Source organism: Narcine bancroftii, chromosome 6 (assembly GCF_036971445.1).
Source record: "Narcine bancroftii isolate sNarBan1 chromosome 6, sNarBan1.hap1, whole genome shotgun sequence".
NCBI classification, from domain to species: domain Eukaryota; kingdom Metazoa; phylum Chordata; class Chondrichthyes; order Torpediniformes; family Narcinidae; genus Narcine; species Narcine bancroftii.
In genome coordinates this window covers 123,406,162-123,419,207 of record NC_091474.1, presented here as the reverse complement: position 1 = coordinate 123,419,207, position 13,046 = coordinate 123,406,162, and the positions used below count along the sequence as shown (strand labels likewise).

The 13,046-nt window shown below is 37.9% G+C and overlaps 2 protein-coding genes across 8 annotated transcripts in view; one reads left to right on the top strand and one right to left on the bottom strand.

The window, feature by feature from the left end:
* fbxo16 (F-box protein 16) overlaps positions 1-13,046 on the bottom strand; it is a 164,146-nt gene that overhangs the window by 4,734 nt on the left and 146,366 nt on the right. The gene's annotated exons all lie outside the window — the stretch shown is intronic.
* pnocb (prepronociceptin b) lies at positions 618-10,590 on the top strand. Its single transcript, XM_069888237.1, has 2 exons — positions 618-740; positions 10,024-10,590. Exons 1-2 carry the CDS (start codon positions 618-620, stop codon positions 10,588-10,590), a joined length of 690 nt encoding a protein of 229 aa, XP_069744338.1.

The window sequence follows — 13,046 nt, the reverse complement described above, 5'->3', positions numbered from 1 at the left end:
GCTGCAAAGGTTCAGCTATAGGAAAAGTATGGTGGGTGTGGGCAATGGGTCATACTGAACAGTGTGATCTGCCAAACATTTGCCACTCTGTCTTAATGCTGCAAGCACCTTAATCTCTCTATTATATTTACGTTGGGCTCTACTGTCACTGAGGATGGTTGTTCCAAGGCCTCCTCCTCTTTTTTGCTCTTTAATTGTCCACCTCAGTTACTCACTGAGCTTTGATCTTGTTCAGCTCTGTCAATAGCATGCTTCTTCTGATGTTTAGGTGAATATTAGGAACTGAGTATCCATATTGTGCTTTCCAATATCAAGACAATGGTTTCAGAATCACCTTCACTCAAACTAATTTTTTATTCCACAGTAGTTAGTCAGCTAATTTAATTTCCCAGTTGTTCTGCTGCAGTTTGAGCTCATGTTCAAATTATTAATCCAAAAATATAACCACCATATTGACACCTCAGCAAAGGAAATCTCATTTTCTTTTTCCTTATATATTGTGTTTTAGTTAAGAGGAGTCAGACATTGTGAAGGAAGGATAGAGGTTGCTGAATGTAGCTAAGATATGAAGTAAATGTTTAATGTTTTTTCTTCCAGGCCATCCCAAGTGAATCAATATGAAGACCCATCTACTGTCTCTGGTTATGCTTCTCAACCTGATTTATTATTGTCAGGGAGACTGTAAGGCTGAGTGCCTTGCGTGCAACAACCTTTGGCCACATGAACAATTCAGTATATTGGTAAGTTTCAGAATCCCTGGCTCCATTTAACTCATTTATTTTCCAGCTTTGGTCAGGATGTGTAGGAATCCTTTTCCCTGGTATTACTTCATCTGGGATTCATTCTGGAGGGAGTGGATTTGGAGAAAATGCTTTCAGATGGTTTAAGTCCTGAATAAATAAATATAAATATAGGATGGTGCCCATTTGGTACAAGAATTAAAGAAGAGGTTTTTTTTATCTCAGTAGAATGGTGAGAACGTGAAACTCTCTCGTCAGATGGAATATTAAGTAGAAAGTATTTATTTGGTCAAACAGAGGTATGATGTTTGCACAAGGGAACAGAAGATGTAGCCATTTTCCAGAACTACATCAAAAGGGAAATGTAACAGTGGATGTATGTGGAGAAACATGACAGGTGATAATTAACTGCTTTTAAAAGGAAAGTTAAAAATTGTCTAATTTCCATGTTAATACATTTCTTCGCTACTGCTATTGCTGCATTTAAAAACTTCCTTTGATAAATATCTTATCTTCATATTATAAATATTGCCTAGCAAAAATATTCTCGGATCTTTTGCAACTTGTTTCTTCATAATGTGTCCCAATAAAGTACTCCTATCCTCCCAAAGTTTTTCTACTTTTTCACATTACCATACTGCATGTAAAAAGGTTCCTACCTATTTATTACATCTAAAACATTGATCAGAGCAATTGCAATTAAGCCCATGTAATTTATGTGGAGTATAATATAATTGATGTAAAAAATTAAATTGTACCATTTGATATCTAACACTCACATAACATAATTTTGACCATACTTCTTAATTTAGATTTAAATAAATATTTTTTCTGCACGGTCTCTTGCAATTTTATATACATATTAGTAATAAATCTTTTAATAAATGTATCAGTTATTAAATATTCAAATTGACTTTGATCTGGTAATCTAAAATTCAATCCTAATTTTCTTTTTAAGTATTATTTAAGTTGATAATAAGAAAAAATTGTATTATTTGAGACTTTATACTTATATTTCAATTGGTTAAAAGATTTTTAAAAAAACCAAAAAACTATCCTTTACACTTTTTATTCCACAATTATACCAAATGTCAAAAATGAATTATTAACTGTAAAATGAATAAGAGGGTTTTGCTTTAGTAACATTTTAGCTATTTGATAATTCTTCATTCCTATTTCGACATGGATTCCATTTCAAACTTTTAATATACGTTTCAAAATTGGTGTATCTATTCTCCGTTTCAAAAGTTGTTCATGCCATATAAATAAAATATGTTCAGAATTATTTTCTCCTATTTCACTCATTTCAACCTGTACCCACGCTGTCTTTTCACCAGCCTGATAACACTAGGACAAAAATCTAAGTTGAGCTGCTTTATAAAAATTTTTAAAATTTGGCATTCGCAGTCTCCCCCCGATCATATTTCCATGTTAATTTTTCCAAAGCCATCCTGGGCATTTTGTCTCGCCAAGTAAATAGTCTTACATTTTTATTAAGGTCTTGAAAAAGCATTGCCAGTACAGAAATTGGTAATGATTGAAAAAGGTATTGCATTCTAGGAAAAATATTAATCTTCATACAATTTATCCTCCCTATTAAAGAAATTGGTAACTCCTTCCACCTTTTTAAATCTTCTTTAATTTTCTTCAATAAAGGTATATAATTCAATTTAAATAAATTATTCAAATTCTTATCAATATTAATTCCTATCTATCTAGCTGCCTCTTGCTGTTGAAAGCAAAGGATCCTTCCCTTTTTTTGGAATAACCATTATTAATGCTGTCTTAAATGACTCCGGTAAATCACAGGAATCGTTCATTTGATCTAGCAATCCCATAAATAAGGGAATCAATAACTCTTTAAAATCTTTATAAAACTCCGGAGAGAAACTCTCCTCTCCTGGAGCCTTATTATTTGGCAAAGACATCAATGTGTCATATATTTCTGTATTTGTAAAAGAATTTGATAATTCAATCTTCTCCTCAGTGTTTAGTTCCGGAATATAATTTGTGATAAATATTGATCTATTTCATCTTTCAAAGATTCCAATTGATATCATTTCTTGTAAAAGTTCCTACAAATATCATTAATTTCCTGTGTTTTATGCATAAGAAGATCCGATTCCTCTTTTGTGTCTAATAATGTTTTCGATACTTGCTCTGTCTTCAATTGCCATGCTAAAACTTTATGGGCCCTATCCCCCAATTCATAATATTTTTGTCGAGTTCGTCTTGTATCTCTCCCCTCTGCATATGTTTGTATTTCATTAAGCTTCAATTTTTTCAATTCCAATATTCTTCGTTTCTCATCATTCACTTGATTATATAATTCTTTCTCCAATTCTGTTATTTCTTTATCTGATCGGTTAACTTCAGACATATATTCTTTCTTTTATCTTAACAGTGTAACTTATTATTTTCCCCCTTCATGGGGTCCCACACCACAAATTTATTAAGTTACCGAGTATTCATTAGTGTCTAGAAAAAAAATTATCTGCTGTTTTATAAGTTCACAAAAGTCTTGCCTTTTTAGCAATGCTGTATTAAACTCTGAACCCTTCTCCATTAACAATGGCGTGAAGCAAGGCTGCGTTCTCGCAACAACCCTCTTTTCAATCTTCTTCAGCATGATGCTGAAACAAGCCATGAAAGACCTCAACAATGAAGACGCTGTTTACATCCGGTACCACACGGATGGCAGTCTCTTCAATCTGAGGCGCCTGCAAGCTCACACCAAGACACAAGAGAAACTTGTCCGTGAACTACTCTTTGCAGACGATGCCGCTTTAGTTGCCCATTCAGAGCCAGCTCTTCAGCGCTTGACGTCCTGCTTTGCGGAAACTGCCAAAATGTTTGGCCTGGAAGTCAGCCTTAAGAAAACTGAGGTCCTCCATCAGCCAGCTCCCCACCATGACTACCAGCCCCCCCACATCTCCATCGGGCACACAAAACTCAAAACGGTCAACCAGTTTACCTATCTCGGCTGCACCATTTCATCGGATGCAAGGATCGACAACAAGTTAGACAACAGACTCGCCAAGGCAAATAGTGCCTTTGGAAGACTACACAAAAGAGTCTGGAAAAACAACCAATTGAAAAACCTCACAAAGATTAGCGTTAGGAGTGTGTCATACCCACACTCCTGTTCGGCTCCGAATCATGGGTCCCCCACCGGCATCACCTACAGCTCCTAGAACGCTTCCACCAGCATTGTCTCCGCTCCATCCTCAACATTCATTGGAGCGACTTCATCCCTAACATCGAAGTACTCGAGATGGCAGAGGCCGACAGCATCGAATCCACGCTGCTGTAGATCCAACTGCGCTGGGCAGGTCACGTCTCCAGAATGGAGGTCCATCGCCTTCCCAAGATTGTGTTATATGGCGAGCTCTCCACTGGCCACCGTGACAGAGGTGCACCAAAGAAGAGGTACAAGGACTGCCTAAAGAAATCTCTTGGTGCCTGCCAGATTGAACACCGCCAGTGGGCTGATATCGCCTCAAACCGTGCATCTTGGTGCCTCACAGTTCAGCGGGCAGCAACCTCCTTTGAAGAAGACCGCAGAGCTCACCTCACTGACAAAAGACAAAGGAGGAAAAACCCAACACCCAACCCCAACCAACCAATTTTCCCCTGCAACCGCTGCAACCGTGTCTGCCTGTCCCGCATCAGACTTGTCAGCCACAAACGAGCCTGCAGCTGATGTGGACATTACCCCTCCATAAATCTTCGTCCGCGAAGCCAAGCCAAAGAAGAAAGAATTAAACTTCCATTTATAACCTATATTTTGCTCTTCTTCCTATGCATTTGACATAACTAAAGGTGAATGATCAGATAATATTCTTTCTTGGTATTCAATCTTTTGAATACCTACTTGTAGTTGAGAAGAGATTACAAACATATCTATACATGAATATGTCTTATGCCTAAAAGAATAAAATGAATAGTCCCTGGTACCAGGATGTATCTTCCTCCAACTATCAATAAGTTTCATTTCACTCATAAAATTTAACACAGTTTTAACTACCTTATTTTTAACCATAATTCCACCTGTTCTATCAACCTTCAAATCAAAAGTAAAATTAAAATCTCCTCGCATCATTATATTCCATTTTGCATTAGTTAATTGCATAAATCTGTATCCATCATCTGTATTCAGTCCATATACATTCTGAATAAATTTGACAATTTATCTTCACATATCTTCCCAATTTATCAATAGTTAAATCCAATATTTTGATTGGTAAACTTTTATTTATTAGTATTGCATCCCCTCTGCCTTTAAAATTAAATGAATACCATTCCTACCCATTCCCTCTTAAACTTTGCATGTTCTACTTCAGTTAAATGAGTTTCTTGTAAAAATTTACATCCACTTTAATTTTTTTCATATAACTAAATAATATTTTTTGCTTTATTGGATTCTGAATTCTGTTAATATTAATACTAATAAAACTTAATTTTCCCATCTAGACACCAATATTAGACCATGCGTCCATCCAGAGTCCCCCTCCCACACCTCACTGAACCTTAATACTGATTATATAACATACTACTTTTATAGACAATCCAGGTTTAGAACAAAAAAGAGAAAGACAAGAAAAAGAAGTGAAAAAAGAAAGTGAAGTAAAACCCCAGAGGCGTGTGATGGTGGAACTTCTCTAATCCCCTGATCTATATGGGATACGAAAAATATCACATTTGTGCCCATGATTCCACAGATGTCAGCTTCATATACCATACCATCCCTTTCTATAGTTTTTTCAACACATTTAATAATCCATTGATCTTATCAAAATATAATGGATCACATGCACTATAGGTTAAACCTTCCTTCCCCTTTAAACCCTCTTGAAGCACAATGTAATTTAAGTTACATTAAAATTCTTTCAGTTATATTAGTGCAAATATCGGCAACCACCTGTGGTTCTTTGTCACGCAATGAATCAGCATATACCTTTGCTTTATTAGACTCTAAAAAATCTATTCCTCCCACCCAAGACAAATACTTTCAACACAGCAGGATATCTCAAAACAAAGGCAGAGCCTTTTTTCCATAGCACATCTTTAACTGGATTAAACCCTTTTCTCTTTTTTAAGAAATCAAAACTTATATCTGGATAAAAGAAAATCTTATTTCCATTATAAATCAAAGTGATTGTCTTTCTTTCGCTTGCTTTGCTGCCAACTCCAATATCTTCTCTCTTACTTCTCATCGAAGGAATCTGACAAGAATTGGATGGACCATTCATCAGGCTGAGGTTCAGGTCTCAGTGCCCGATGGGCTCGTTCAATCTTCAAATCTCCTTGGAATTCAGGTTGACCCAAAGATTCTGGTATCCAGCGTTGCAGAAATTTTTTCATATCTTGACCTTCATCACCTTCTCTAAGTCCAACAATCTTGATGTTATTCTGTCTATTAAAGTTTTCCAGAATGTCTATTTTTTGCATTAACTGATCATTCTTAGCAGCAGCTTCTGCTTGTACCTTCTTCATTTTATTCTTAATATTCTGAATCTCAAATTCATTTCCTTTAATTTTTCCATCCACTATTTCAAATCTTGTCAACTTGTTGCATTAATCTTTCAATCTTTTCACCATTCTTCTTTACTTCATCAGTTAATACTTCCATAGATTGATGAAAAGAGCCTAAAACTTGCTTTATTTCCTCAGACGATAAAAAAAAGTTTTGCACCTTTCTCTACTTTTTCTTTATTGTAGATCGTTCTTGTCTTTTCTTTGCTTTTCCAGGTCTTCCTCTGGATCTCTGGAGCTGTGAGTGTCCTGTACTTTTTAAAAAATTTCCTCCATTTTTTTGTGTGCTCTGCATATGCACGACTCCTCGCGCAAGCGCAGAGCCACCTCTTTACTCGTTGTCGGCGGCCATTGTCGGAGGAGACCTTGCGCAGCAGTTTCCAAGGTCTCCCCGGCTTCTGGCCTCTCTCCCTTGGATATTACCTTGTGGACAGCTCCAGGATCCCTTCTGAAGGTAGGCCTCTCTTCTTTTTCTTGTTCTAGTTCTTGTTCCGTTTCTTGTATTGCAGTAAGGCCTTTATCTTTCTTTGGTGGCATGTGGATCTCTTCTGTATATGTTTAAATTGTACTTCCTGTAACTTTTATAGTCTTTTTTGTCACTTTTTCTCAATTTTTTCGAAGAGAGCAGAGATTACCAGTCTAACCCCATGTCATTTTGTGGCACACCCCCATGACTTGAGATTGATCAAAAATAGGGTGCGAGGGTGATCTTGGTGTGACATCTGTCATCCCATTGATCACTAGGGATGATTTGGCTGACCTGGCTGGCTAGGCGGATGTCACCCTTCCCTCACAGCTCTATGTGCGTCCCTACCGAAGCTCAGCGCTCGGTCGCAGAGGATGGCCCCCTAGGAGAGGACCGCTCCACCGGACTAGGGTATATGACGCAGCTACTCCTCTGCTAGTCTAAACCTCAGAAATTGATCGAAATTAGTCAAGGAAGGGAAGGGAAGAGTCAGTTATGAGCCATGTGAATGGGGTGCAAAGTGAAAGCAGAGGTGATGAAGTTTTCAAATTTTGCACGAGTGAAGCAGCACCCATGCAGTTGATCACAGTGAAGAAGAGAGATGAGGGAAAGGGGATTGAGAGGGACTGACACATGTACTCCACAAGAACTCCGGCATAGCTTGGGGCTGCAAAAGTTCCCATAGTGATGCCTTTGATTTGAAGAAGGTGAGTGGAGCTAAAGGAGAAATTGCCACATGTAGGAATGTGGTCAGCAGAGTGAATGAAGGTGGTGACTGGCTAGACATCTGGTCAAGCAAGGTGTGAAGCATCCCCAGGCCCAGACTAGAGTATTTACAGAATTCTCTTTCTGTTTCCCAATTTCTGCTGCTCATTTTTCCAACATTTTCTCTCTCTAGTTCATAAATTTTTTAACATAAATTTAGATATACAGCACAGTAACAGGCCATTTCAGTCCATGAGCCCGTGCCGCCCAATTACACCCAATTAATCTACATCCCCAGTACGTTTCAAATGGTGGGTGGAAACCGGAGCCCCAGTGGAAAACCCACACAGACGTGGGGAGAACGTACAAATTCCTTACAGACAGCATGGGATTTGAACACCGGTCCTGATTGCTGGTGCTGTAACAGTGTTGCGCTAACTGCTACGTCAACCGTGTCTTCCCCATGTTCATCTTCTATTTATACTCCTCCAGGCGCATCTGTTCTTTCCCTTTAGTGGCATGAAAATCAATTGTGTCACCTGCACAACCTTGATCCCTACTCTAACAGAGACATCCCCCTTTGTTCTCTCCATGTTCTCCTCTGCAATTTAAAACATTTATTTTCTCATTTTTCCTTTTCTGTTGAAAGGATTTTGACATGAAACATCTCTGTTTCTCTGTCCATACGTGATGAGCATCATCTGGATTTTTGGTATTGCTTTTAAAATTTCAGATTCTGCAGACTTTTGGCCTTCAGCTCTGAGCCAAATCCTTTGCTTGACATTTTCCCCAAGTGTTAATTTCTTCACAAACTCCCATGTGTTACAGGTGTAGTGCACCATTTGAACTGATGTCTCTAACAAATATTATTTATGTATTTTATCTAGTTTAACTTTCATCTGATTAATTCTCAGACATCTTTAAAGTTAATTACTGGAAATGATTAAACAAGCATCTCCTTTTCCATTCCATATTTGTCTACTCTTTTTACATCTGTTTTACAATGCACATAGTTAATATTCCAACTATGATTGCACATGCACTTGGTCTCGAACACACAGTCTGAATAACCCTCAAGTTACAAGTGAGAATCAGTTTCCAGATCTCAGGATATTACCTTCTTGTCAGACGTGCACTAACAACCAATGAGAGGCTATTAACCTGAAACATTATCTCTGTTTCTCTCTGCCCAGATGCTAAGTATTTCTAGTATTTTTTTTTAAATTTCAGATTTCCAGCATCGGCAGTTTTATTTTTGCTTTTTTGGCTTTCTTTCACTTACAACTGGATGGACTGTTGACTGATTAGGTACTAACTGCCTAACTCGTAATTAGTCAAAGGCTCACCGCCTTGTAATTTTTAAAAAGGAAGTAAAATTCACAGGGCTAAACTAAACAATCTCCAGTTTGACCTATCCACAATCCCAAATCCTCAATTTCTCATGTCTTGATGAAGTGTTCCGATCAGAAAGGTCGACATTTCTCCTTCTTTAACTGACGCTGTTTAACCTGGTGAGTTCCTTCAGGAAATTGTTTTTTTGGATCAATTGCTCATCTCTTTTTCTGTACCAGTTCCCCTTAGCCTTCAGTTTCCTGATCTTTCAAAGAATTACCTAGTCATATTTAAACACCCCCAATGATCCAGCTTCCATTACCCTCTGGGAAAGAGAATTCAAGAGATTCTCCAGCCCACATGCCTCTTACACACTTCAATTTTACATAACTAACTACTACTGTTATACAGTGTCTCCTGATTTGAAACTCTTGCACATGCGAAAACAGCTTTCTATCAATTCTGTGGTGCACCTTTATAAATTTTAAATTTAAATGTTAAACTTAGACATACTGCAAGGTAACAGGCCCTTCCACAAGCCCGTGCCTCCCAATTATATTCAATCTACAATCCCCAGTACATTTCAAACGGTGGGAGGAAACCGGAGCCTCTGGGGAAAACCCACACATACATGGGAAAACAGTACAAATTCCTTACAGACAGCACAAGATTTGAACCCAGGTCCTGATCGCTGGCACTGTAACAGCATTGCAATAACTGTTACACTCACCGTGCTGCCCTTCTAGAAGGTTAGCTGCTGGAGTTCAATTGGAGCTTTCAAGACTAGGCCTTTGTTAGGTATGGGTATCAATATTGAGAACAGGGAGGTTGATAAAGTTGAGGTGTGGATCAGCCATGAGAGAATAGACCTGGCGGGTGAAATGGTCTGCATGATTGATAAAGACACTCGGGTTTTCTCAACAAGTACAACAATACTGTATATTCTGAATATTGTAATTTTCACAGTAAAAATGAGCTCTCAATGTCTTCACATTTATAGTGAGATGTCTGATGTAAATATTTAATGTAAAAAAAGATTGAATTTAGTAAGGGTACCAAGAAATATGGAACAAAATCAGGACAATGTGATCAAGATTCAGACTGCCCATTATCCAAGTGAATTGAGTAAAAGTCTCAAGGAGCTGAATTATCTCCAGTTTCATAGATTTATGAAGTAAATAATTTAAAGAAAAGTAAGCATGAAATATGCTCTGCATTATTGTGTAACCTGTCTTCTGGTTTTAGGTCTGCAATCTAGAATGTGAAGGGCAAGTTCCACCTTCAGTCATTTGGAAAACCTGCAGAAAAATAATCTCTGTATCTCCATTGTTACCTTTGAAACCGAGCACAGCTCAGGTCAGGAGCCTACCTTTGGGCATTGCTAAAACCTTAGGGACAGTTGGCTCAGGAAATACTCATGAATTTCTCCAAGATATGAAGGATATGTTGCCCATCAGTAACACAGAAGACATCCGTGATGATGAAGCTGTGGTCACATTTGAGGAAAACCTTCCACAAGATACAAAAATAACTTCACACAAGAGGTCCTATGATTTCCAAGCCCAGTCATTGTCTTCCAAGTCAAATTTAAGGTCCATGAAGAGGAATGAAGATATCAGTAAAGACATGGAAGGCAAGAAAAGTTTCCAGAAAAGATATGGTGGTTTCATGGGCATCAGGAAATCAGCCAGGAACTGGAGCAATCTGATCAGACAGACCAGTCAGAAAAGATACAGCAAATTTCTTCGGCATTACCTTGGGCTGACAACACGTTCTTCTGACGACAGTTTACCAGGCAACTTGGCTGCATAAATGTAGGATTGTGAGTTTTGGTAGAGCTAATGCTTAGGTTAGTGTCTGGGGGAGTCAGGCTTAACTCTAGGCACATCATTACTGGATTTGATACTGGCATACTTAATTCGACAGTAAAAATATTGTCACGATGATTACTCATTTGTTTCGAAAGGAAACATTAAGATTTGGTGGATAAGCACCATTCTGTAACAACTTGAAAGAAAATGTGAACAGGACATTGAACCAGATTGGTGGGTGGAAGCTGCATGAAATGAAATGAAATGATGGCAATCTCAGTGAAATTAGCTCACCACTAATTAGATCTGTGATAAATAAACTCCACAAAAATCCATCTTTTGGACCCAAAAAGCTGCTGCTCTAAAAATACACCCATTCAATTGAATTTCACAGAAGCACAAAATGATACAGCACAGAATAAGATGTGCTAGCTCTTTGAAAGGGGTATCCTTTTCCCCCCAATCTGCAAAGATTTTACCATTTAAAAATTATTATTCAATCCATCAGCCTATCCCACATTGCATTCTAACTAGCAACAAATTGCTATGTAAATTATTTTCTCTTCCCATTTCTTTGAACTTGATGGTACCTGCTATGATTAAAAAGTCTATCAAATAGAAAAATGCTAATTTCATATCAAGTTGTCCATTCCTTATCTTTATCTCTTGGAAGAAGGGAACAGCTAAGTAAAATTCCTGGTCTAATTAACAAAATGAAATCTGGAGAAATCTTTGGCAACTCCTTTAAATAATTGAAAAAAAGACTGTAAAATATATTAAAAAATCTGAAAATACTAAATAATCAGCAGAGCAAGGAGTATCCAATAAAAGAAAAACAGAGTTAATATGTCTGGACAATGTTGACATTTTCTCTTTCCACAAACTGTATCTGACTTGAGTGTTTCTAATATTTTCTGTTTTTACTTCAAATTTTCAATATTGGCAGTTTTTGTTGAGTTCATAAAATCATAAGATAAAGGAACAGTAGGCCATTCAGCCCATCAAGTCTGCTCCACAATCCACCCTTAACTAAACTTTTCTCACATCTCGTTCCAAGTTCCAGCCTTCTCCTCATATCCTTTGATACCTTGACTAATTAGATACTAATGAATCTCCTCCTTAAACTCCCCCAAATGATCTGGCCGCCACAGCTGTATGTGACAATGAATTCCACAGATCTACGACCCTCTAGCTAAAGAAATTTCTCCTCATCTTGGTTTTAAATGGGTATCTTCTAATTCTAAGACTGTGCCCTCTTATCCTGGATTCACCCACCAAGAGAAACATTTTATTCACATCTACTCCGTCCAATCCTTTCAGCATTTAAAATGTTTCTATGAGATCCTCGTTCATTCTTCCATACTCCAATGAATGCAGTCCAAGAGCCACTAAACATTCCTCATGTAAGCCCTTGCATTCTAGGAATCATCCTGGTAAATCTTCTTTGTACTCTCTCCAACATCGTTACATCCTTTCCAAGATAAGGGGCCCAAAACTGCACACAGTTCTCCAAATGAGATCTCCCCAGTGCCCTATAGAGCTTCATCATCCCCTCTTTACTCTTATACACTATTCCTCTTGAAATCAATGCCAACATAGCATTCGTTTTCTTTCCTGCCGATCCAACCTGGTGGTTAACCTTCAGGTTTCCTGCACAATGACCCCCCAAGTCCCTTTGCAGTTCTGAATTTTTAATTTTCTTTTTATCCAAATAATAATCTGCCTGTTTATTTCCTCTTCCAAAATGTACAACAGTAAATTTCTCAACATTGTATCTCATCTGCCATTTCTTTGCCCTAAGCTGTCCAGGTCTCTTTGCAACCTTTCTGTTTCTTCAACACTTCCTACTCCATCACTTATCTTGGTGTCAATTGTAAATTTCACCACAAAACCATTCAATCCATAATCTAAATCATCAATTGTAAAAAGAAGTGACCCCCAACACCGACCCTTGCGGAACACCACTAGTAACCAGCAACCAACCAGAACAAGATCCCTTTATTCCCACCCTTTGCCTTCTGCCTGTCAGCCAATACTCCACTCAGTCTAATATCTTTCCTGTAATTCCACGTGCTCTCATCTTATTAAGCAGCCTCTTATGCGGCACCTTATCTAAGGCCTTTTGAAAATACAAATACACTACATCCACAGCCTCCCATTTGTCCATCCTACTTGAGATTTTCTCAAAAAATTCCAACAGTTTGGTCATAGGATCTTCCCTTCATGAAATGAATATCATGTCATCATCTCGAAGTATTTCATAACCCCGTCCTTGAGGATCGACTACAATCTTTCCAACTACTGACATCAGACTAATAGGCCTATAATTTCATTTTTTCTGCCTCCATCCTTTCTTAAACAGTGGAACTACATTTGCAATCTTCCAATCCCCAGAACCATGCAAGAGTCTATTGATTTCTGGAAAATCAATTCTAATGCCGCCACAATCTCCAAAGC

What these genes read in the sequence shown, in the direction of transcription:
- pnocb (XM_069888237.1), top strand. Translation starts at nt 618, where the DNA reads ATGAAGACCCATCTACTGTCTCTGGTTATGCTTCTCAACCTGATTTAT. An exon ending in ATGAACAATTCAGTATATTG is followed by an intron (nt 741 to 10,023) that starts GTAAGTTTCAGA and finishes TTCTGGTTTTAG; the next exon opens with GTCTGCAATCTAGAATGTGA.